Source organism: Hippichthys cyanospilos, chromosome 20 (genome assembly GCF_059441005.1).
Source record: "Hippichthys cyanospilos isolate Australia breed blue-spotted pipefish chromosome 20, RoL_Hcya_1.0, whole genome shotgun sequence".
Classification (NCBI taxonomy): domain Eukaryota; kingdom Metazoa; phylum Chordata; class Actinopteri; order Syngnathiformes; family Syngnathidae; genus Hippichthys; species Hippichthys cyanospilos.
Window position 1 is genome coordinate 618,024 of NC_142388.1, and position 22,828 is coordinate 640,851.

At 48.7% G+C, this 22,828-nt stretch overlaps 1 protein-coding gene and 1 long non-coding RNA gene across 5 annotated transcripts in view; one reads left to right on the forward strand and one right to left on the reverse strand.

Moving 5' to 3' along the window:
* Positions 1-21,926, reverse strand: LOC148406792 (uncharacterized). Of its 3 annotated transcripts, XR_015863749.1 has the most exons (6): positions 21,736-21,926; positions 19,859-19,947; positions 10,346-10,396; positions 9,554-9,732; positions 4,737-4,792; positions 1-102 (listed from the first exon to the last, which is right to left on the reverse strand). It is a non-coding gene; the product is annotated as an uncharacterized LOC148406792 (long non-coding RNA). The 3 variants fall into 3 exon arrangements; XR_015863748.1 differs by lacking the exon at positions 1-102 and having other exon boundaries at positions 4,472-4,792; XR_015863747.1 differs by lacking the exons at positions 1-102; positions 4,737-4,792 and adding an exon at positions 8,823-9,467.
* ptk2bb (protein tyrosine kinase 2 beta, b) overlaps positions 13,071-22,828 on the forward strand; it is a 12,179-nt gene continuing 2,421 nt past the window's right edge. The window contains exons 1-26 of one of the 2 annotated variants that reach the window (XM_088402745.1): positions 13,071-13,177; positions 14,638-14,867; positions 14,981-15,159; positions 15,273-15,360; positions 16,090-16,169; positions 16,247-16,309; positions 16,450-16,504; positions 16,582-16,722; positions 16,800-16,874; positions 17,288-17,389; positions 17,458-17,575; positions 18,013-18,052; positions 18,130-18,164; positions 18,268-18,312; positions 18,468-18,565; positions 18,734-18,815; positions 18,894-18,994; positions 19,238-19,353; positions 19,469-19,569; positions 20,186-20,275; positions 20,349-20,553; positions 20,674-20,782; positions 20,852-20,911; positions 20,989-21,111; positions 22,464-22,616; positions 22,755-22,790. In XM_088402745.1, coding sequence (XP_088258871.1) covers positions 14,667-14,867; positions 14,981-15,159; positions 15,273-15,360; positions 16,090-16,169; positions 16,247-16,309; positions 16,450-16,504; positions 16,582-16,722; positions 16,800-16,874; positions 17,288-17,389; positions 17,458-17,575; positions 18,013-18,052; positions 18,130-18,164; positions 18,268-18,312; positions 18,468-18,565; positions 18,734-18,815; positions 18,894-18,994; positions 19,238-19,353; positions 19,469-19,569; positions 20,186-20,275; positions 20,349-20,553; positions 20,674-20,782; positions 20,852-20,911; positions 20,989-21,111; positions 22,464-22,616; positions 22,755-22,790 — 2,496 coding nt within the window. In that variant the 5' untranslated portion in view covers positions 13,071-13,177; positions 14,638-14,666. Of the gene's footprint in view, positions 13,178-14,637; positions 14,868-14,980; positions 15,160-15,272; positions 15,361-16,089; positions 16,170-16,246; positions 16,310-16,449; positions 16,505-16,581; positions 16,723-16,799; positions 16,875-17,287; positions 17,390-17,457; positions 17,576-18,012; positions 18,053-18,129; positions 18,165-18,267; positions 18,313-18,467; positions 18,566-18,733; positions 18,816-18,893; positions 18,995-19,237; positions 19,354-19,468; positions 19,570-20,185; positions 20,276-20,348; positions 20,554-20,673; positions 20,783-20,851; positions 20,912-20,988; positions 21,112-22,463; positions 22,791-22,828 lie in introns of both variants that reach the window. The other variant, XM_088402744.1, reaches the window with a different exon arrangement.

The window sequence follows — 22,828 nt, forward strand, 5'->3', positions numbered from 1 at the left end:
CGGCGCATTCCTGCTGCTCCGCCGAGCGGCTAACGACCTTGAAGTCACCCGGGCTGTCACCGCCGCACGGATCCCGCACGTCAACGCGGCGTTTCCTATAGCCTGAAAACAAATCAAAAACGACACGCCTAAGGACAATACCTCCAATGCTCGGGAATGAAATGGGAGAATAGTGCTCGGCCGCGCCCCAAATGATGAGATTTGGGCTCCGATGTAATTCATCCTTTAAGAGTGCAGTCGTTTGGGCTTAGTTTTTGCTGTTGATATTGCAATTTGTAGTGAGGAAGGACGGGGCGGCTTCGTGGAAGCGGCGCCGAGGCGGATGCCTTTCAACGCGCCGCGGTTTTGGGACCTGGCCGATTTCCGAGCGGATTCGGGGCCGAGAGCACACTCCCAACTTACGAAGGCCGCCAAAATAAGAACGGGCGCTATTTCTTCCGTTGCGGCGATACATTTCGCGCGCTCCGAGCCGTGAACGGTCACGGCGCTTATTAATGAACGGCGGCCCGAATAAGCCGCGGCTTTCTTTTCTCCGCGAGACGTACGATCAAATATTCATGAAGAGGTTTCCGCCGCGGTTTGATTTTTTTAATTGCGAGACGTTTGCCGCCCCCAGCGGAAAATCCAATACGCTAGGTGGGCGCCCGACGAGCCGTAATGTCTGATGACGCGCTCGGCCGCCCGCGGCACTTTTCGCCGCTCGTCAAACGCTCGGCCCGGCCGCGCGCGATCAGGCGGGAGGGGGGCGGGGGCGGACGGGTAGTCAAGATTACGACCGGCCGCTTCTCCGTCGCCGGGAGCGCCCGTCGTCGAGGTCCCGCCTCGCCTCGCCTCGCCTCGCCTCGCCTCGCCTCGCCGGTCGGATCGCCGAACCAAAGCGGCGGCGGGCGGGAAACGGCTGAAGGAAGACGACGGCGCGCCAAACCTTCGAGGAACCCAGGCGCATGCCGACACCGTCGGACGGAAAACCTACTGGCGTTTCGACAATCTCGCTTTTGCCCCTCAAATCGGGACCGAGGCTCCGTCTCCACGGGAGTGAAATCAGTCAAATGACGATGAATTGATAATCAATGTCATCGCCGATCCGTCTATTCCAATACTTTTGCTGACTTGAAAGGCAAGGCGCTCTTTCCCGACGCATCTTGATGTCAAAAGATTGAAAGAAAAGCTGAATTGCAACATACAAGAAAAAAGAAGGACATTGACCTAAGGGCTCCACATTCCGCGCAATCTAGCGACTGGCGGATGTGCTTTATCCTTTGCGGGTGTTAATGGCGCCGGCCGTTAAGTGCCCGGATGCCGGTGAATAACTTTCAAATGTGACATCGGTTTACAACGCGCAGTCCATTAATGTTTGATGACGGCCATAAATGAATCGGATTGACACCATATCCTAAGGGAGGCGTTGCCTTCAATGACCGCATCACAGCTCAGCGCTAACGCACTTTTTTTTTTTTGACGACGTGCCTTCGGCGCAAGGTGCAGCTGAGCAGCGTGCTAATTTGGCGCTAGCCCGCTTAACCCGGACACAATTGGTCAATTACGCGAAGTAGCCCGGTGGGCGGGGCGGGGCGGGGGGGGGGCAGCCCAGTGTAACCGGAGCCCAAAATGACATCATATGTTTCTGGCCGCTCACATGGGGATGACCTCATTTCCTGCGTGGTTGATTTGAATGAAGTGAGCGAAAGTAATTACTTGGACTAAAATTCACAATTTTTTTTTTTTTTTACAATTTCACGTGAAACAATAGTTTCCAGATGTTTTAGTAATTGTCAGATGATCAAGAATTGCGGAAGACTTTCCGCACAACTCGGATATCTTGCTGAATATTGCCAGTTTGAGAGGGCACAATGCGAAATTGGAATATAGTGCTAATTTGATTGAATTTTGGGGGGGCTAATATTGTGCCCGTACTAGTACCGACCCCTGTTTTGAAACTATTTCATGATCACCAGGTAGAAAAGACAAATGAAAAGACTTGAAATGCTACATTGGAAAATAGCGCTGTGTATAAATGTATTGAAAGTGTGGTATCAGTACTTGGTATCGGCGAGTGCTCCAACGCAGATGACTTGAAAACGCGGAATGGAAGCTGGCCACTTGCGGCAATTGCTACGCCCGGCGCGATAGTACGCATGCGTTATACAAAGACGACGCGGAACGTCAAAGCCGCTTGAAGCTTTTGCATATCGGGCCCGGAGCAATTTGCCCCCCCCCCCCCCCCCCCCCCCCCCGGCTCCACATTGTTTGCGCAGGCGGGCCCCTCCCCTCGCCTCGTCATGTAAACAAGCCGCGAAAAGGGGGTTATGTTACGCATGACACCAACGCTTCACCGTAGCGGCGCGGCGGTTAAGTGGAGTGGTTGCGTGGCGGGGGGGGCGGGACCGGGGTCACCTCGCTTGCCCGGCCCCCAAAAAATCCACAAGCCGGTCTTTGTGAGGGCAGGTGCCCGTTCCTGCACGATTGCGTCGATAAAAGATCACAATGGATGACATCATCCCCAAAGCGCTTAGGGGGAGGGGGGGAGGGAGGGATTACGCGGGAGGAGGTCACATGCTCGGAACCAAGCACCTTTGGCCTTGTTTGTCCGGCGGTCGGTTCGCTACCTCGGGCCGACAATTCAAAACAAATTCAATTCAAACTGTTACGTGCGCTTTTCTTGACTTCTTTCTTGGTAAAACGTTGTATTTTGCACATGACAATAAAACTCTCGAATTTATTTGGGAAAAAAATGAGGAAAGGCTCACATAGGAGCGGCCGGTGGCGTTCCGATTGGCTCGGGTGGGGGTGAATGGCCCTATTGACGGCATGGCTTCACTTGGAAGTAGCCCCTTTTGAAGGAATGGCCCGGTTTTATTTTTAGGGTCCAGACTGGAGGGTCAGCCCACCCCCGCCCATCCGCCCATGGGTGTCCAGGAGGGGATTTTTGGCTGGGACGCTTTGAAGACGCCCCCCCCCCCCAACCAAAGAGTGGCAGAGTCAATATTTGCCCAGGAGACACACACACACACACACACCAGAGGAATGCAGACATCACAGGAATAGCAAGGAAAAGTCCCACTTTTAGCTGACACGACATGACATCAGGATGTCCACCCTGACCCCCCCCCCCCCCAACACACACAGTCACACATGCAATTGCTCACTCGCACCCCCCTCACACACACTTTCACTCACACGCACATATACAAAGACACACGCAAATTGTCTCACAGTATCAATCAGTCACACTCTGGCACTTTAACACACACACACACACACACACACACACACACAGGGGTTTTCTAGTTTTTGTAGTGGGAACATACAGGTGACATGAAATGTTTTATGATTCACAGTAATGTCAATGTTTTTGACTAATAGTGATGTTTTGCTTGTACTAGTTTGGACAGTATTAAAAAGGATGAATAAATGCTGTTTTAAAGTTATATAAATATATAGCGCATTTTTATTGGTCCGGCCCACTTGAGAATAGATCTTCCACTTTGCGGCCTGCAAGCTAAAACGAGTTTGACAAGCCCATTAGAGCATAGCTTTGAATTGGATTTCAGAGTCCAGATCTGTGAGGTCCCATAAAATTGTCCACACAAGTGCACAAGATCCCCACAAAGACAGTCCCCCCCCCCCACCACACACACACATTAACATCTTAAAACACACACACAAATGCACACACACCGGAAAGCAAAAAGTGGTGAGAGACGAGTGATGTCATCCTTAACACCCGCCAATCGGCTGGGCAAACCTGTTGGTCGCCGCGGCAACGCGATAACGCCCTAGCAAGCGGGAAGTGAGACGACAAAGCATTATGTAAAGAGGCCCATTAACTCGGCGAGTCACACGGTCCATATGACTCGTGCCCGCCGATTCGTCGGGCCACAGGCGCGCGCACGTCCTTTCAAATTAACAGCAAATTGCTTGGAACAACAGGAAGCAACCAGGGGTTCTCAAATAGGGGGATACAAGCATCCACTGGGGCGACATAAAGAGGGTTTCTGCAGCTTTCGGCAAATCTTATTTCATGCTTTTTAACGCTGTGACAGGAACAGGATGTTTTTCGTTTCGAATTAAAAGCAAAATACTTGCAACTTGAAGCAACGTTTTGCAAAGTTGTTTCCATCGCAAAACGCTTGAACTTTGTTATGGTGACTCTTTTCTACATGGACGCACACTTTCATTAGTTGACTTGAGTTGAGTCATTCATTTTGGTCCAGAATGCTTTGTTCTGGTTAGGCGGTAGTTGGCTTCAAAAAAAGTAAAAGTAACAGGATGTACATGGTTGAAAAAAGGTCTAGACATTAGACACTGACATTAGAGAAAAGTAGACTTAAGTATTTGGCGCATCACAATTTGATATGTGCAATCTGGCCACCAGGGGGGACTACAGCGCGATTAGGAAGACACCATTTTTTTTTTTTTTTTACGGCCGGTGTGTATTTGACCTGGTGTTATCGGATGTTTTTTTTTTTTTTTTCCACAGATGAGAATATTGTGCCTGATTTGAGAAGACAAGCGCGTTGCGGACTTTAACGGCGAGTATTTCGGCTGAGCGTTATTCGGGTGACATTTGCCACGACGGCAAACGTCGCTACGATTTAATTAGCCTTGCTAATTTTGCACGGCCGGCTCCTCCCGAAAGCGTGTTAACGAGGATGTCAACGTGACAGCGCCTCACGGGGGGGGGGGGGGGCATGCGGGCGGATGTCCCATCTGCGCTTGCATCTCGGCGAGCGCACCTGTTTGTTGTCACAGCCTCTTCCAGTCACTTTTGGCTTCAGACGTGCAGAGTCACCTAGGGCAAAAGCCATTTTTTTTTAATAAGTGTTGAAATATGTTCTTCCATGCAATACTTCTGGGCTTATGAATGATTCGAAACGGCATTTGCATACATTTGTTAAAAGGAAATCCTGGATTTCGGACCCAAGGCGCCCCGGGTCCAAGTAACCCGGGGAGGGTCGTCGTTGCCCGTCCTTTCGAACAAACGTATCAAAGAGAGCCAAGCGAGTCCGGAGCGGCGCCTCGAGATACGAGCCGCCCCGCTTTGAGATGAAAGTCGAGTTTCGGCGGGGACCCGGGAGCCAAAATCCTTTCCGTTTGAAAACCTCCGGGCAATACGGCGCCCCGAATTATGAATCGAGCGCCGGCCGAGCGGGGACGCAAACGCTGAGGCGCTACGGACGGGCGGCGCGCGGCCGCTTCTCGTGCGAGGATTCTCCCGGTCCGGTGGATAGACGTGGCTGCGACTTAGCCCGTCTCACCTGATGCGAGAAAGGGCTCGGGAGGCGCCATCAATTATTGAGGGGACCCCGCGCGGCCTTTCCAGGCACTCCCGCTCCATCGCGCACGCTTGGCTGACGCCGCTTGACATGCGACGGCAAGGTTATTGTCCTTAACGAAAACAAACTCAAAGGCCGAAAGCACAAATAAAAAAAGGCTTGGAAAAGATAGAAAAAGGATATTAATGATGATAATCATATAATTATGTTGACGTCAATGAACCCATTTTTGGTTCTAAACCCAACTAAAACTAGACTTTTAGTAGAACGGTAGCCCTAAATTGGCATTGAAAAAAAAATTGAAAACGGAAACTTCATGGCATTTTTCTTTAAACCAGGCTTGTCCAAACCTTTCCCTATAGGGGCCGCATCCAGGCAAAAAAAGCAAGCAAGCAATGGCACAAATTAAAAAAAATAATAATAAAATTGATATGCCAAGGAGCTGGTTGGGGATTTTTTTTAACAATGATACCATTGCGTACCATCAAGAGCTTTCAATACTTTTTAAAATTGTAATGCGGTCATGTAAAATGTATTTTTAGTACTTCCCGTGGGCCGCTAAATTTGGCTGGCGGGCCGCCGATGGCCCCCGGCCCACAGTTTGGACATCGGTGCTTTAAACAACGCAAGCGCATTCAATTTCAATTTAAAATTGAGATGCATTTCAAAAGGAAAGAGAAACTACAATACATCATTATTTTGAAATACAAATTACTACGTAACTACTTTAAATATGCTTTTTGGAAACATTATTTGCAGTGTACACACCGTATACATATCAAAATATACAATGAACAATATACAAAAAAAAATTAAATTTTCTTGGCACATTTGTCATATTATTCTTTGCCCTTTAACCCTTAATCAGTGGCACCTTCTAGATCTCCCTCCCTTTTCTGCCACTCACGCCGCATTTATTTGACTTCCGCTGCAGGTGCAAAATCCAGGTCAAGTGAGATGATACCAACCCACACATGTATAACAAAAAAAAAAAAAAAACGGAGAGCGCGCGGCTGATGAAGCAGCTTTTTGAAGAACGTTTGCACCCTTAAGCTCTTTTGACACCTCCCGCTTCCCTTAAATCCCCGACACGGATCCGTCAAACGCCAACACTTTGTTGCCTCTTAGCCCGACTTGCTTCCCGCTGCTGGCGGGATAACTCCAGTATGCGCAGTATAGTATCATATACAGCAGTACGTTCGTTTATTTTCTATTTATTTGATTCAAATGCGGTACATCCTCATGTTTGATGTTGAAAGAACGTGTCGGATGATTGAGGTACTCGGGGTATCGGTAAGCACTCAGAGGATGAATACTTGGCTGAATTGCTCCCAAATGTTTTTTTTTTTTGAAACTGAACGGATTCCTAGCGGTGGAGCGAACGATGACGAGAGCTGGCGTCGGCCGTGCTGCCTCATTGTTTGTCATGTTGATATTTTTTGGGCGCAATCACATGAGAAGGCAGATGTTGCCGCTTTTTGCCCGGATACAGCTTGAGCATGTGTGAGCGTGTGTGCGGGGTGAGGGAGGGAGGGAGCGAGCGCCAACTTGTTTACAGCTCGCGCACGCTGCACGGAGCGCTCTGGACAAGGGAAGGAAAAAAGAGAAAAGCGGCAGCGGCACAACTGGAGCGGCCGGGGTCAAAGCGCACCGGCGGATGGGACGAAAATAGCGCCGGCGCCATTGGCCGCGCTTCCAAGCGGCTCCAAGCAAATCTCCGTCATGTAGATCCGCCACCCGCCTTTGTCAACTTCCCGGAAGTTGTTTTGAAAAAGCGCTAACACGTGATGGGCTTCCTTCATATTTTAAGGAGAACGTAAACGGGAGTTCAACTTTTGTTACCTGCCTATTTCTGAGAAAGAAAGGAAACGTGTCACTTACGCAACACTGAAACTCATTTACATAACTGCACAGAAAGTTTGGCCACCCATGACATGATCCCCAGGCCAACCTGAAGACACCAGGGGTGACCCGAGGCCATCTCTTTTTAAGATGCCTGCAGCATAAACCGAATAGAAATGCATATATCCAACAACTAGTAACATCATTTCCCGCTGGCTTTTAGTGTGATCGTGAAAAATCAAACGATATTTAAAAATAAATCAAATATGAGTGGCCCGACGGTGACCGCTCTCAACTGAAGTCATTCCTCACTACAAAATGTCATTTCAAGGTGGTGCCATCAAGCCAAAGCACAAACCAATCAACCGTTAAAGGATAAATGACATCTGTTCCAGTAAATGGTTATTTTAGGTGCGGCCCGTGTGGCCCGGTACCAGTTGATCCATGGACCAGTGCTGGGCCTAGACACAAAAACTTTTTATATAAAGTTTTGTCTGGTTAAAACATTGGTTTTTTTAGCTGGATGTTTTCCCCCCAAAAAGTTGTAAGCAGATATGACTAGTGATATGGAGGTGGGGTTCACAGTGCATTACAAAAGAAGGGGGGGGGGGTGCAATGGTGTAACCTTCCGTGATGAGCTCCTCACCGTGGTGAATTTATCAAGGGACTCACTGGGGGGAAAAAAAAAGCGCTGCAACCATGATTGGTCTCAGTGGGCTACGGACAGGGAAGGGGTGGGGGGGGTACATTGTGCTAATTTGCATTACGGTATGTCACGCTCAGAGTGCCCCCATGAACTCCTGCGACACGGGCGGGAAAACGCCGTTTTGAAAGGGCAAAACGAGGCGAGCTGGAGCGAGCGAGCGCGACGCCCATGGATTCAAACGCCCACAACGGAGCACATGACACCCACATGGCACCCACGCATCTTTCAAGAGTCTGCCGCACGTTGCAGCAAAGAGCGCTGTTTGGGGGGGGGGGGGGGGCTGAAAGAAAGAGAGAGGGGCGGGGCAAGCGCACAAGAATGACATCACCTTCCCTGAAATGTCACCGTTATCTGCCGCTCGGGCTGAGCAGACTACAGGGATGACATCATCCCTCCTGCAGGCCCCTCCCCCTGGCAGTTCGTCTAAGGTGGGCCGCCGTTTGTTTGTGCGCGAACGGGCGAGAGAGCCGGCGAGCGAGAGAGAGCGAGTGCCTTTTCTGCCTTCGCGCCACGCAACAACAGCTCTGCTTACATTGTATACAGTCGCCGGTTGATGGTAGGCGGGGCTTACCTTCCGCGGCATCATCATCACCTCCAACGCCTTTACCTTCCGCGTACTCGCGGAAAGACATTCTTACAACGGACTATATCGCAAAAAATTGCATCGCGTTTTGAATGACGGCAATAGAAAATGGGAATGACTTTAAGGGGCGGGGCCTCGCCTGGGAAGTGGGGGGTCAGCTAATTAGAGAAGCACATTTGTGTGAGCCACGTTCCACTTTGATGTTCTTTTATTTTTAGGGCAGCAAAAGCATTTTTCTCTTCCTACGCTTGCTGCATGCAGTGTTAGAGTGTCACGGCAAAATACCGCCATATTACAAAAAAGCAAGCATGGCATCATTTAAAGCCACAATATGCTGATGATAATTTGATCATTTTATTCGAACCTTTATTTCATCCTTTCAGCACATTTCAACAATAAATAATAAGGGATGGCTGGTTACCAACAAAATGAGTTACCGCACCAGATTCAATTGCATAACTTTGTGTCACCGTGGCAACAGGGGACTTTTACAGCGCTAATGCTAGCTTGTCATTACCATCGCAAATTCCTTGACACTAGCGCTGCGTTTTCTTTTGAATTTCTCGCATTGGACGATTTTCTCCGGACAGCCAATTTGCGTTTTGCTTTCATTTGTGACCATATTGGGAAGCGGTTGTCGGGGCAACCGTCGTATCGACTGGAAGGGCAATCCCCAGCCGTCGGTTTGGGCGCCGGCATGGGGAAAACCCCGTATATGGCCCGCTCGATTTTGGAGAGAGCCAATCAGAAGCGGGCCCATTTAGTGGCGTGGCTGTTGGCTCATTCCACCTGTCAGCACACACCAGGTGTGAGTCAAACCATAAAAAGGTGAGTCATGCGGGCGGGCAAACAGAGGTTTGAAATCGAAAGTGCTGTTTATTGTCAGACTAAACAATTAGAGTTGCTGGTATTAGCAGAGATGCAGGGCAGTAAAAGGCATTTGCCCCTTCCTCTTTAAGCGGTCAATTTCCCTTTGCTTTATGTGTCCGTCTTGCAGTAAAGGACGCAAGCGCACTCGGCCTCTTCTGGGTTCCTCAAAGTGAAGCCATCGAGTCATTTCCTGTTTCTCGACACGCGGCAAAAAAATACTAACTTTGTGAGTGTTTGCGTCATTTTGAATGCGTTGGGGGTGGGGTTGTGACACACCTCGGAGCTTCCGCGAAGGCCGCGCGCATCAGCCGCCAGCTGACGGTCGTAAAAAGCGGCCAAGCGTGGCGGCCGTGTCATCGGCGCATCGGGGGGGGAGCGCCTTGCTCCGCGCCAAGCGGCCGAAGTAGACTCTTTGACCTTTGACCCGAGAGAAGCCTTTCACTTGGGTGATGTCACTTGAGAGTAAGACAAATGTTTGAACAGGGATGAGCAGGTGTTTGACTTCTCATTTGGACTTGATTTTACATTTAGAAAATGAGCGCTAATAACTTGGGAGAGTTTCCAAAAAGTCACGTGACTTGGCTTTTGTTTCGTGGCTGGCTTTTGAGAGGTGCTCAGATCCGGGGTGCCCAGGCCTATTCCGCGGAGAGCCGCATATTGAAAAATTGAAATATGTAAGAGCCTTTTTCTTTTTTTAAATCGTAAAATGATAAAAATGCTCCTAATTTGAAGCGAGTGAGGTCAAAGGTGCGTTTGGGAGGCGGTGCACATAACGAGCAAACTTGAAACTTCAGGGCGATGCTTTCATACCTTGAAATGGGAAAAAAGGATATTTGACAAAACACGCTGTGGAAGCTGAGGTCAAGTCAGTAGGTGTTTTTTTTTTTTGCCTTGCAGCGCTCTAAAGCTATAAGTGTCTCTCCAAACATCCCGCAACTTTTGTTTTTTTCCTTATTGGAGGAAGTCAGCTGAGCGTATGTAGCCATGTTATTCGGGCGTTAAATAGCGGCAGGAGAAAGACATTTCGAAGGTAACGTCTGCTCCAAGAGGGTCAAGAAAATAACTCACCTCGTCGCTGGCCCCAAATCAGCCGTGACTGGCTCCAGCGTTTCGGAGACTCTGAAAACAATCAAATCGAATGAAAATAGTGAGCAATAAAATCACTTCCAACAAAACCTCAGCGGCAAGCAAGGTTTATGGCGGGCCATTTCACACCTGGGTGAGCATGTGTACCCCCAAGCCCCCACATTAACACTAGTGACATCCGCACCTGCTAACAAAAACTGCCCCCTCCCTCCCTCCCCCCCGCCCGCAATCTTGTGTCCCGCGGGCGCTCGTTCCACAAGTCAAAAGGTGAAGAAATGGAGAGTTGAACAGCGAGTGCTACGAGAGGCCATGACCTTCTTCTGACGTCCAAATAGCGGGGCAGCGCTGCGGTCAATTGGAAGAGCCGCATTGTCATCAAGAGAAAGAGGGAAGAGCGGAGAAGGTTCCCAGCGAGTGCGTGGAGAGAAATACGCTCTGTTTGCATGTTTTCAATGCACGCAACATCAATGCTAATATATTAGTTTACCAATGGAGTCATGAATAAATTATATATATATATATATATATATATCAAATATCATATGTTAGCATTAAGCAAACAGACTGCAGCTAGCTGATATTCATTCATTGTGCTGATTAGAAAATCCTCAAAGGAGAAATCCGTGTGAAGCTGTGACCGAATTTGTGACTTTATAAGGAAGCTGTGGAAACGGTGATGCGTCTATTAAGATGGTTATCTGTGCTTGTCAGGGCAACTATTGTGTTGACGGACAGCGTTGGCGTTTGGAAAGCCCCATATATGGTCCGCACTACGGGTGTAAGCAGCCAATCAGAGGCATGCTTGTTGAGGGCCGGTAATTATATGTCTCCTGACACCCTGAAAGTAGGCAAACATAAACAGCGAGTCGTGCAAACACTTTGCCGAAAACCGAGGTGCAATGTATATCATCTATAATCTATTTTAAAAGTAGGTTAAAAACACGTTTTTGCAAATCTAAGAAATGGTTAAAAAAACATGCGTTGAAAGATATTTTATTTTTATAATTACTATGCCTATTTTATTTCCCTTTGACTGAAAATATATATGGGCTCCAAATATTGGCTGATAATTGATAAAGGTCGCAGTTTGAAAAAGGACAACCGTATAAGCGAGCGGTGGAGCGCTGATGGAATGTGTAAGATGAAAGCATTCCAGGTCAGCTGTTTGCACTGGCAGCCTGAGGGCGGGGTCAGCGCTCATTAGGGTGGGCCTGCCTTAGAGAGCGTGGCTTTTATAACACTTCATTCCTCCGCAGCGGGCCCCCTAAAAATAGTCCAGATATGTCCCACCCAAAATGTCTTGTGGTAATAGTGACACAGTCAGCAGAAGCATCACTTGTTCCAAAGGGAGGGGCAAAAAAAAAAAACACAGCTTCACATGAGTGACAATAACAAAGCGCCACTTAATCGGTTATGTAGTTTAGGGGACCCCCTGTGGCCGGAGAGCGAACTGCAACCCAATTCATTCGCTTGAGCATGAGATGAAATCTTGTTTTGGCAGTGGAGGATAAATACATCATGTTGAGTTTTAGCCTTCCCGCCCGTATGACTCTCGCTCCCAGGTAAAAGGAGAACATGACTGAGTAGATGACAAAATAAAAATCGGGCAAAATACATCGGAGGCTCACTTTATGCTTCTTGTTTGAATGACTTGAAAGGACTTTTGTTTGGAAAAGACCGAGCCCAATCCGGCCGAAGCCCCGGCCCGGCCACCTGTCGGAGATTCCTGTCCTTCTGGGCCTGGACGGAGGCCCGAGCTTGGCGGCGAAAGGAGCCGCGGCCGTGCTATGCGCTGGCTTGTTGTTGTTGTTGTTGTGCCCCAGACATGAACCCCTCGCAGCTGTCTGCCTCGCCTCCCCTCAAGGACGACCGCTTGAATCAAACATATTTGGAGCAACTCCCACAAGTTCCCCTTCTCCGAGGAGCTTTATACATTTTAAAGCAAGAATATGGTTGTGCTCGTAGCGGGGATGCAGGTTTGGACCTGAAAAGTGTTTCAAGCTCAGATGCTAACAATGGGCATGCTCATATTGCACGAGTGGAGCCACAGTGTACACACAGTGAGACCCATTCGTGGACAACACAAAATGAGGTGCGTCTAGCAGCCCCATGCATAGCCTCGAAATAAAGCCTCAAATAAATCCCGAAAGTCTGACATCCACTGAGTATCTTGCAAAAATGTTCACTTGTTGTCAAGGGTGAAAGGATAAGCAAGGACTCAAATGAACTAGTGTTCCTTAGTATGGCGCTGTATCTTGAGTTGTGGCGTCCTCTGGTGTCCATAATAGATATTACAAACAATAACATGCTTTTAATAACCCTGTATAGATTCAAACTTGAAACTAAAACCTAAAATATTTGTAAAATTATTCCAAAGTAATAACAATATACGGTACAATAAAACAGATGAATAACTGTTGAAAAATAAAAACATCGAAGAGAAAAACATAACCAAGCAAAAAATATATATTTTTTAAAAAATCAAGTTTTAAATAGATTAATAACAGATTGGTGTGAGGAAAAAAGGTGAAAAGGACTAAACATCACGTTTTCCAGACATTTTTTCACGTTCCAACACGCCCAGCACAAAACAAAACAAAGTCAAGAGCCATAGTTTACGTTTAAAATGATTTTCAATCGTAGCCGGCCAACGCGTGTGCGTTTGCAGCAATGAGGAAGTGGTCCCACCTTCCTTACACACACACACACACACCAGACAGAACGAGACAGGACGGGACGGGAATAAGAGAGTCCAGCTGCTCTCACTTGGGAATACTTCTTGTTTTTCCTAACGGATTTATCACACACTCGCAGGTAAGAGCTGACCGACCAGTCTACCTTTTCGCATCAAACCAATTTTGTGCATGTATGCTGAAACATGCCTATGTTATATAAAACATGAGGATAAAACACACAAACGGGCCAAGATTTTAACCAAATACCACACTGGTGCTCAACCGTGAGCATATAGCCGGTATTATGCGTAAGAGGTGTCATCCGCTTTTCTTTTTTGAAGCGATAAAATGGTTGAAATGCTGCAAAAGACGCGCTGTTGGCTGCCATTTTCTTTGAGAGAGAACTTTGCTCAGGAGAGCTGCAAGTCTGTGCAGGTGAGCGCGCAAGCGGCCGCATTCCAACGCGGCCGGCCTGCCTGCCTGCCCGCCTGCCTGCCTGCCTGCCTCTTTGACATAGCGCCATACCTCCAGGGGGCCACATGTGGGACACCTTCACAAATTCAAGCAACATATCATTGCTACAAATGCGTCCGAGGCACTATATCAAAAAATAGGAAAAGTCTAGCGTTCACATTTCCGAGTCTTTTTATTGACTGCACTGATACCGAGTACTGACACTTCTAGCATATTTGATACACCCTCCCTACCCACTTCGGAAAAAAAAAAGACAGATCGTTTAAAATAAAGGACTATAACTTTAATATCGCATTTTCGTCTTTAAAATAATAATATTAAATAAGAAGAATAAAAGCCTGCTGCCATTGGAAACATTCAATATCAGTATGATACGTCGTCTCTGCAGTGACTGATACAAATATCAAGTACCGATACTTCACTTTTGAAACACAATTGCACCGAAGCAAAAAAACAACAAAAAAAAATTAACGAAAGTCATTCATCACAATCTGACACTCATACGCACTTGGTGAAAAAAAACGGAATGTTTCCAACGCCACCGTCACTTTGGAACGCTTGTTGTTACCATAACAAGTCAGGTGCATGCCTGATATTTGGACTTGGCTGTTATGTATATGTATATGAAACTATCAGGGGTGTCAAATGTGTTTTTTAATTTTATGACTCAATTCCACGAATGTCGGTTGGTCTTTAACGTCAAGCGCGGTCGAGCCGTCCGTGGGGCCCGCCTCCTACGCTCGGGTGATGGTGCAACACGCTGCACCCTCTCATTCCCTGCTCATGACACACACCAACACAAACACACACACACACACACACACACACACACACGGCACGGCACGGTCCCGCTGGGGAATGTATGACCTCAGGCTAACAAAACACACACCCGCATGCGCTCCGAGCCGGAGAGCAAAGTAAACTCTGCTAATCGAGCCTCCTTTTTGAAGAAAAAAAAAAAAACATTTTGACGGGTGCGCTGTTTTATGAGGTGGAGATGAACGAAGTGTAAAAGGGTAAACTAAACGTCATTATTTGGGGTCGATCCACGGACCGGTACCCGGCCGCGGACTGGCGCTTGGGGACCTCTATTTGCGGCAGCATGATTTCTTCTTGCCCGTTTAGGATGATATGAGGCCCACCAGACCGTGAAGATGTACGAGGTGATGTCCGGCGACACTCTGTCCTGGAAGGTGCCCAGCCCGAGACAGAGCGCCGCCGAGCCGGGCGCAGACTCGGCGCCCGTCGCCGGTGATGGCGGGCCCGTCAAGATCCTCAAGGTGTGCTTCTGCACCAACAACAACCTGGGCAAGAACTTCAAGCTGGTCAAGTGCGACAGCTCCTGGCAAATCCGGGTGAGCGCGAGGAGCGCGGCTTGATTTCGTTACGCTGCGTCCGCTTGTTTGTTTTGGACTCCAGCTCGTGGATATGATTCATTTGTGCTTTTTTGGACGCCGTCGACCCTCAGGCAATTATTCGCTCCATCCTGATCAGCGGGCGCCTGGGTCCCAACGTGGAGCACGAGGGATGCTTCGGCCTCCTGCTGAAGCACCTGAAATCCGAGGAGCTCCACTGGCTGCATCCCCAGCTGACGGTGGGGGAGGTGGAGCAACGCTACGAGAGCCACCACCTGGAGGCCGAGTGGAGGTAAACGCAATCCTGGCCGGCCCGCCGGAGGGTAGGACGTTAGGAGGTTAGGACGGAGGGCCCGGAGTTCTGACGGGAGGGCGCACTTCACCTTCTTGTTGTTTGGGGGGCAGGTACGACCTTCGCATCAGGTACATCCCCGTCAACTTCCTGGAAAAGTTCAAGGACGACCGATCCACGCTGGTGTACTTCTATCAACAGGTCATTGGAAACTTTTGATTTGGTAGCGAAGATACCCACTGAAGGGCTGAACCAACTCGATTAGTTGACCGTTTAAGAATAAACAAAAGGCGATTTGAAAACCAGCTACCGTAATTCCCCATATATTGGACTTCTCTTCCCCAAAAGTGAAGGCTAAAAGTTTTTTTTGGTTGCATTCTACACCATTCGAGGAAGATTGATCCGTCAGCCACATAAGCCTGAGTTTTGACGCGCACATATGCATTTTTATATCGGCCGTATGCTTACTTACAACAATTACCGTAACGGGCGGACGTCAGTTGGCGGTTAGCGGCTCACGGCGGCTCGTTTTAGCTGACCTTCTTACGGCATTATTTTCAATACAAGGGCCGAGGCCAACCTCGTTCACGCACAGGAGTATTACAAAAACCGAGAGGTAATGATGTCTCCAGGTGATTCAAATAAGAGCTGTGCGCACGAGAAGACAAAAAGCTACTCCATTCGATTTGTTTATTAATTGCAATCTTTTGCCATGCACGCACGCAATCATAAAGTTTGTGGCGCGCGGCTGTTGCGCACCTATACGCAGGCGCGTCCAATATTTGGGGGATTACAGTAAATCGCGGAATGGATTTTCACACTAGTCCGTCGCAGGTTTTGACTGCTCAACTTTGAAAAGCAGTCAATTGAGTGCTGTCTAATGTTCACGCCGACTTTTTGCGATGGATTTTTGTTGCCATTTGATGTCAGGTGCGAAGTGATTACATGCAGTATCACGCCAGCAAAGTCAGCGAGGCCTTGGCGTTACAGCTGGGTTGCTTGGAGATCAGGTGATGAGAATGACGCTTTGGATCTAAGGCCCAGCTCCAACGTACGCGTTTAATGAAGGCGTTCCACTTTCTTTTAGGAGGTTTTACAGAGACATGAACGCAAAAGGACTTGAGAAGAAGTCCAACTTTGAGCTGCTCGAGTAAGTTCACATCTCTACTCGATAATAATGCCTTTAAAAAAAAAAAAAAAAAATCTGGCTTATGTCTACGGCGACGACTGAAGACGAATTTGCGGAGCAGCGAGAGTTGCTTTAATCCTTACTGTTTTGCCAACATGAAGAAAGGAGGTGGGCTTGGACCTTTTCTTCCCCCTGGAGCTGATCAACAGCATGAAGGTAACCCTTCACCCCTTTGCGCTCGTGCGAAATGTTTGAAAATAAAAGCTTTGGAATTGTGCGGCGCGGCGGTCCAGACCAAGCAACTGCGCAAGCTGATCCAGCAGACGTTCCATCAATTCGCCACGCTCAAAGAGGACGACTGCATGGTCAAGTTCTTCGAGACGCTCAAGGAGTTCACCAGTTACGACGAGGAGGTCTTCCCCTGCGAGCTGGTGGTGGGTGCGGCCGGCCGCGCCATTCAAGATGGCCACCTCAGGGCGAGGCGGACGAGATCTTTGATTTTATGCAACAGCAAGGTTGGAGTCTGGCCGTGGAGCTGGTCATCGGCGGAAGGGGAATCCGACAACGGACGCGGAAGAATTCGGCGGTGAGCGCGTTTGAAAACGCAAACTTTTTGACTTAGCTATCATCTTAGCAACGTACTTTTGAAAGCAGAGCAAACGTCGATGTGTCATTCCTTGACAGGGACCAATGTTAAATTCTGAGACCCGACCCGCGCTTCCATGAAGGTCCGCCGAAAGACGCCCTAGAGCCTAGACTGTGACAAAAATCCTCTAAAACAGAGGTCTCTTAGCACCGGTCCACGGGCCGGTACCAGTCCGTTAATCAACCGCCACCGGACCGGTGGGCGACATCAAAACTCCGCAGATTTATTGTCCTCCGGCATCCCCTTTATACCCGCGCCTGCCGGGAAGCTTAAAACAAAACAGCGATTTCCACGTATATTATGGAAGTCTTATTTTAGCGTGGCTGACCTTCCGCGTCAAATGTGTTCCTCAGCCCGTCTTCCTGGCTGACTTCAAGCAGATCAAGAGGGTGCAATGTCTGTCCCAGGGCGACGGCAAGGCCCTCATCAATCTGGACGTGGAGGGCGCCAGACAAGTAGGGACCGCCTTCCTTTTGAGTTCCGCCCTAGTCCCGCCTCCCGATTGTTACTGCGGCCCGCACAGCGCCTGTCCATCAACGTGGCCGGCGTGCCCATGGCCGAGAACATGATGGATCTCATCGACGGGTACTGGCGCCTGGAAAACGACTCGGAGGAGTCGATCATCTACAGGCAAAACCACGGTAACTGCGCACTTAGCGGCTGCTTGTTGGCAAAGTTGTGTACTTGTTGTTTTGGTAGCAATGCTAACACACGATGGCAAATCTTTTAGACAGGCTGAAACACACTGTAGAAAAAAAAGGTCCAGCAACACATGTCGACAGACTCTCGCAGCAACGTATTCTCTCCCCGTACGTAAAAAAAAAAAAAAAACATTTCTGCACCGAGTTACGGTAGTCTAGAATGTGCCTGTACCAAGTGGCCAAAGGACACACATTTAAACAAACTTGTGCAAACTGACTAGATCGTTACAATATTACAGAGTGCCTTTTATCTGCCTTTATTCAGGCCACAGCGCTGTCAAATACAAAAGTTGTGTTCTAGTGCCATCTTGTGGCACATATATACTACATCTCGTGAAGCAATCATTTGACGGGCATGTTTCGGGCGCGTTTGCTAGATTCCAGCACGCGAAGCGCCCTCCCCGAGATTCCCACTGGGTGAGTCCAATTTTCGACACATGAGGCCTGCTGACGTGATTGAGAATGCAGCTTTAATTCGGATGTCTTCTCCGCAGAAAACGGGACACCAGCTCCATGCGCCACAGTATGGGTATGTGTCTGCAAACTCTGCAATATTTTTTTTTTTAACTGTATTTGAGAATTAGTAGGTAAAATATCCATGAAATGTCTCCTCTGTGGTTTTGTATATTCAGGGTCAGACATCTATTGTGAGATTCTGGACGAAAGACCCAGATCAGGTTGGTTGAATTCACCGTCTCGCTTTCACAATTAGAAAAACAAATGACAAAAATAACATTTTTCTAACTTCGAAAAAGGCTTTGAAAAAAAAAAGGCTCGTCGATTTTCCGACCTAAATCGTTTCAATGAAAAATTTCAACGTGTGTTCGTTTAGCGGTCAAGTACGGCATCGACCGCGGCGACATCACGCTCGGGCGAATCCTCGGCGAGGGCTTTTTCGGAGAGGTTTACGACGGCGTCTACGCATCAAAGGTAAGTCTACAAACGAGCGTCACAAAACGCGCACGAGCTACGCACGCGTACGAGATTATGCTAATATACCGGCATTAGGATTTTGCCGGTCGTCGCGGGCAATTACAATGAATGCACGAATCGCCGTGCGCGGACTGAGCTAAGCGTGCGTTGTGATAACCGAATCAGAACGGAGAGCGGGTGAATGTTGCCGTCAAAACGTGCAAGGACTGCTCAGCTGACGTGATGGAGAAGTTCATGAGCGAAGCCAGTAGGTTTGGCCGGCCAGGATTCAAAAATAACCGCGGTCAAAAATAATAACGCTAATAAAAATCACGACTTTTTTCAGTCATCATGAAGAACTTGGAGCACCCTCACATCGTCAAGCTCATCGGCATCATCGAGGAGAACCCCGTTTGGATCGTCATGGAACTTTACGAGTACGGAGAGGTCAGTGATTTTTAAAGAGCGGAAAATTCCGATTCCCGCCTTCTCTCGAGCTAATGAGCTCCCTACATGTCCTGTTGCCGTCACGCTAGATTTGGGGGCGTGCGCGTGCAAAACACTCAAATGAGTTAGCATTCACGTTACGGTAATTGGAAGATAAAAGCTCCTTAACACTTGTGCCCGCGATCGACCGCTAGCAAGCTAGATAATGGGGGCGATGGGTGTACGTGCGGTCCGTGTTTGCAGCTCGGCAACTACCTGACTCAGAACCAGAACAAGCTGAGCAACATGACCCTGGTGCTGTTCAGCCTGCAAATCTGCAAAGCGCTCGTCTACCTCGAAGGTGTCAACATGGTGCACAGGTCGGCAGACGCGCACGCAGTACATCGATATACAGTACATCTTTTTGGGGTTTTTTGTTGGGGGGGGTTACCCTCCATCTCAACCTAACCGAGAGTAATTCTTGCATCAACGCAGGGACATCGCCGTTCGGAACGTGCTGGTCGCCAGTCCCGACTGCGTAAAGCTGGGAGACTTCGGACTGTCGCGCTACATCGAGGACGAGGAGTACTACAAAGGTTTGCGCCTCTCCGTCATAGCAGCGTGGAAATCGCAAACGTTGCGAAAAAATGTAGCTTGGATATTTGTGAGCGAGACCGTTAGGTCTTATGTTACTTATGCATAAAAAGAACTGGTCAGCCCAAGGGTAAAAGTGTGCAAGATTCATTTGTGCACGTTAAACCGCTTAGTCTACTTTGCGCTATATTACTTGTATTATTTTGAAGATGCGAGAACTCACCCTGAGTGACAATGTAGCAAATAACGCTAATTACAACAATACATGATGAGAATGATAAACAGACTTACAAGCAGCGCACCAGAAAGACCACTTCCGTTGAAAGCGATGGAACTTTGCACTTCTTGTCTCTAGGTGGAAGAATGTCGTTCAAAACAGTCTAGAGACAGATGAAACAAAAAAATGATGAGTAAGGTGTATACGGATGAAACAACCTGAATAAGTAGCGTACATTTCAGACTTCAAGCAAGGATTAAAAGGCGCAACAACAAAAATTGACCAGAAACTTCATTTTGGTAAACCAAAAACACTGCCGGACGCAATGAGGTGGATGAGACTTGATGGCAAAACTCGATGCGAAAATGCTGACCGACGGCCGATTGCGCTTGAAATCGCAGCGTCGGTCACGCGGCTGCCGATCAAGTGGATGGCGCCGGAATCCATCAACTTCAGGCGCTTTACCTCAGCCAGCGACGTCTGGATGTTTGGTCAGTCCCGCCTTCTTTTGAATCGGGCTCCGGCCATGACTTGACGACGATCCATGGGCCAAACGGCGGGCAGCCGTGTGCACGTGGGAGATCCTGAGCCGAGGCCAGCAGCCCTTCTTCTGGCTGGAGAACCGGGACGTCATCAACCAGCTGGAGCAAGGCATCCGGCTGCCCAAGCCCGACAAGTGCCCGCCGGCGCTCTACTCGCTGATGACGCGCTGCTGGTCCTACGACCCCAGGGAGCGGCCCAACTTCACCGAGCTGGTGGTCAAAATCAGGTACCGAAAGGAAGCTTATTCGCTTACCCGAACGCCCGGCTCTTAACGAGGGGACGGTGCCGTGCCGCGGTAAAAGAAAAAGTACCCGACTGAGGCATTTTTCCTAAATGTGTTTGCCAGTGACGTACACAAGATGGAGAAGGAACAGGAAGCGGAACGCGAACGGGACAGAGCCCGCGCTACCAAATATTTTGACACAAAGTTTAACTTCTCCGAACCGCCTCCCAAGGTAGCCGCCGGCCGCCTCCGGCCGCGTACCAAAAGGCTCCGCCGTGACGCTTTCTGTTTGCGATCGCAGCCTTCGCGGAAGAAAGCGGGGCGCTTCGGGAACACGCTGAGCATCGGCTTGCACATTCAGGTACTTGTCGGGACGCGTTTCCCGCGCCGTGTCCTTTCGAGAGGAGCCGACCCCATTTTGTGCGTGCGTCTGGGCAGCTGAACGAAGCGTTGTGCGCCAGCTCGCCGGATCTGGCCAGCCCGTGCGACTACCAGTCGCCCGTGGATTCGGTCAACACTCTGCCGCTGCCCCTCAGGTCCCCTCGGCGTCGCAGCATGGGGGTAAGGAAACGCACACATCTCGCCTTTCGGCTTTTGCGAACGGCGAGCCATATTTGAGTTACACGCCGGCGCTTGAGTCAAGAGTTCGCCATCCCTTCAAAAATGACTCAAGCCACAACTCGGTCTACACGGCTGGCAAAAAACAGTGAGTACTCACCTATGTGAACATGAACCAAGTGAGATTTAATTCTCACGGTGTCTGATGACGCATCGCGATTCAATTTTGATTTGTATTTTCCGTACTTTAAGTCGCAACCAATTATAGGGCGCACCTTCAAAACCGTGAGAGTGAAGCCGCGATAACCGAACCGCGATGTAACGAGGGAACAACAAAATGAGATGCATTGTACATTTTTCTTGTCACCCTGTAGACAAATCTTTAAACATCATTGAATTTCAGTCCTTCGGCGTCGTAACAGCGAACATCTCACGTTTATTTTTCATAAATTCTTTGTCATCATTGACCACAAGAACAACTTGAAAAACTCTTCAAAAATGTTCATACTTGCAGTGTCATTGTTTGTATTGAGGCGCAAACTAACTTTAATAGAATATTTTCGTTAGCGTTATGACTCAAAACTTAGCAACGACTTGAGTTACAATTCACAGCACAGCTGCGCTTACCTGCCAAGTCTTTCGTAGTTCAGCTGTTTATTTTTCATGTCTCCGTCGTCAATTGACGTCTTTCACGAAGAGCACGGCCAATTTCTTACATTCTTTTCAAAGTTCATCCCCTGGGCACTTTATTTTTTCCAAACAGGTATCTCTCAAATGTTTGATATTTCTCCGGCGCCGCTGAAGCCATTTTTTCTTCGTTGGTGTCTTGGCGGCATTTTCTTTTTCTGGTCAATTAACTATTTCTAATGTCTGTATGCGTTGCACCACACTGCCTTCAGTAGGTCACTACCGGTAATACAACACCGTTCGCTTTCAATGGCTTCATCGTAAATGAAACAAAGTGTAATTCAAGCAAATATAAAGCAAATATAAGTCGAATTCATTTTTGAAAATGATGCTCAGTACGACGGTGGGCCTAAAGTACAAATTACAGAAACAAATAACTGAGCAAGAAAATAACAAATTACCAAAATACGTAATTAAAAAAAACAAATCAAAACAAAGAATGTCAATGAAAAAAAACATCAGATTACAGACGACTCACACAAATGCTAATCAGGAAACAATAAGCATCAATTGGACGAGAGGGGGCGCTGTTACGCTGGTTATAAGACATTCCGCTGAATTATTTGTTTCAGTGATTGGCACTGGAGGGCCATATTGCATTCCTCTGCTAGGAAAGAAGCTTTAGGTAGCAGCCGGCAAAAGCAAATGGTTTTTGCCGCCCCCTGCAGGAGAAGGAGTTCCCCCGAACGGAGCCCAACAGCCGCGAGGACGCCCAGCGTCTGTGGCAGATGGAGCGCCAGCAAATGCGCGACACGCTGCGTCGGCAGAAGGCGCAGATGGCGGCCGACAAAGCGTGGCTGGAGAAAGAGGAGCGCCTCCTGGTGGGGAACGCAGCCGAGCTCTCCCTCGGGCCCCGGGGACGCCCCGCTAGTCTCAAAATCCACGTGCCCCTCTTGAGCGTCCCCGAGAGAGGCGCCGTGTCCGTTTGCTATCAAATGAACCTGCCTGTTCTTTTGCAGGACCCTATGGGACCGGAAGAACCCCCGGCGCCACAGGTTAGCTAAAAAGCTACCCCTTGGCTTCCGAACTGTCC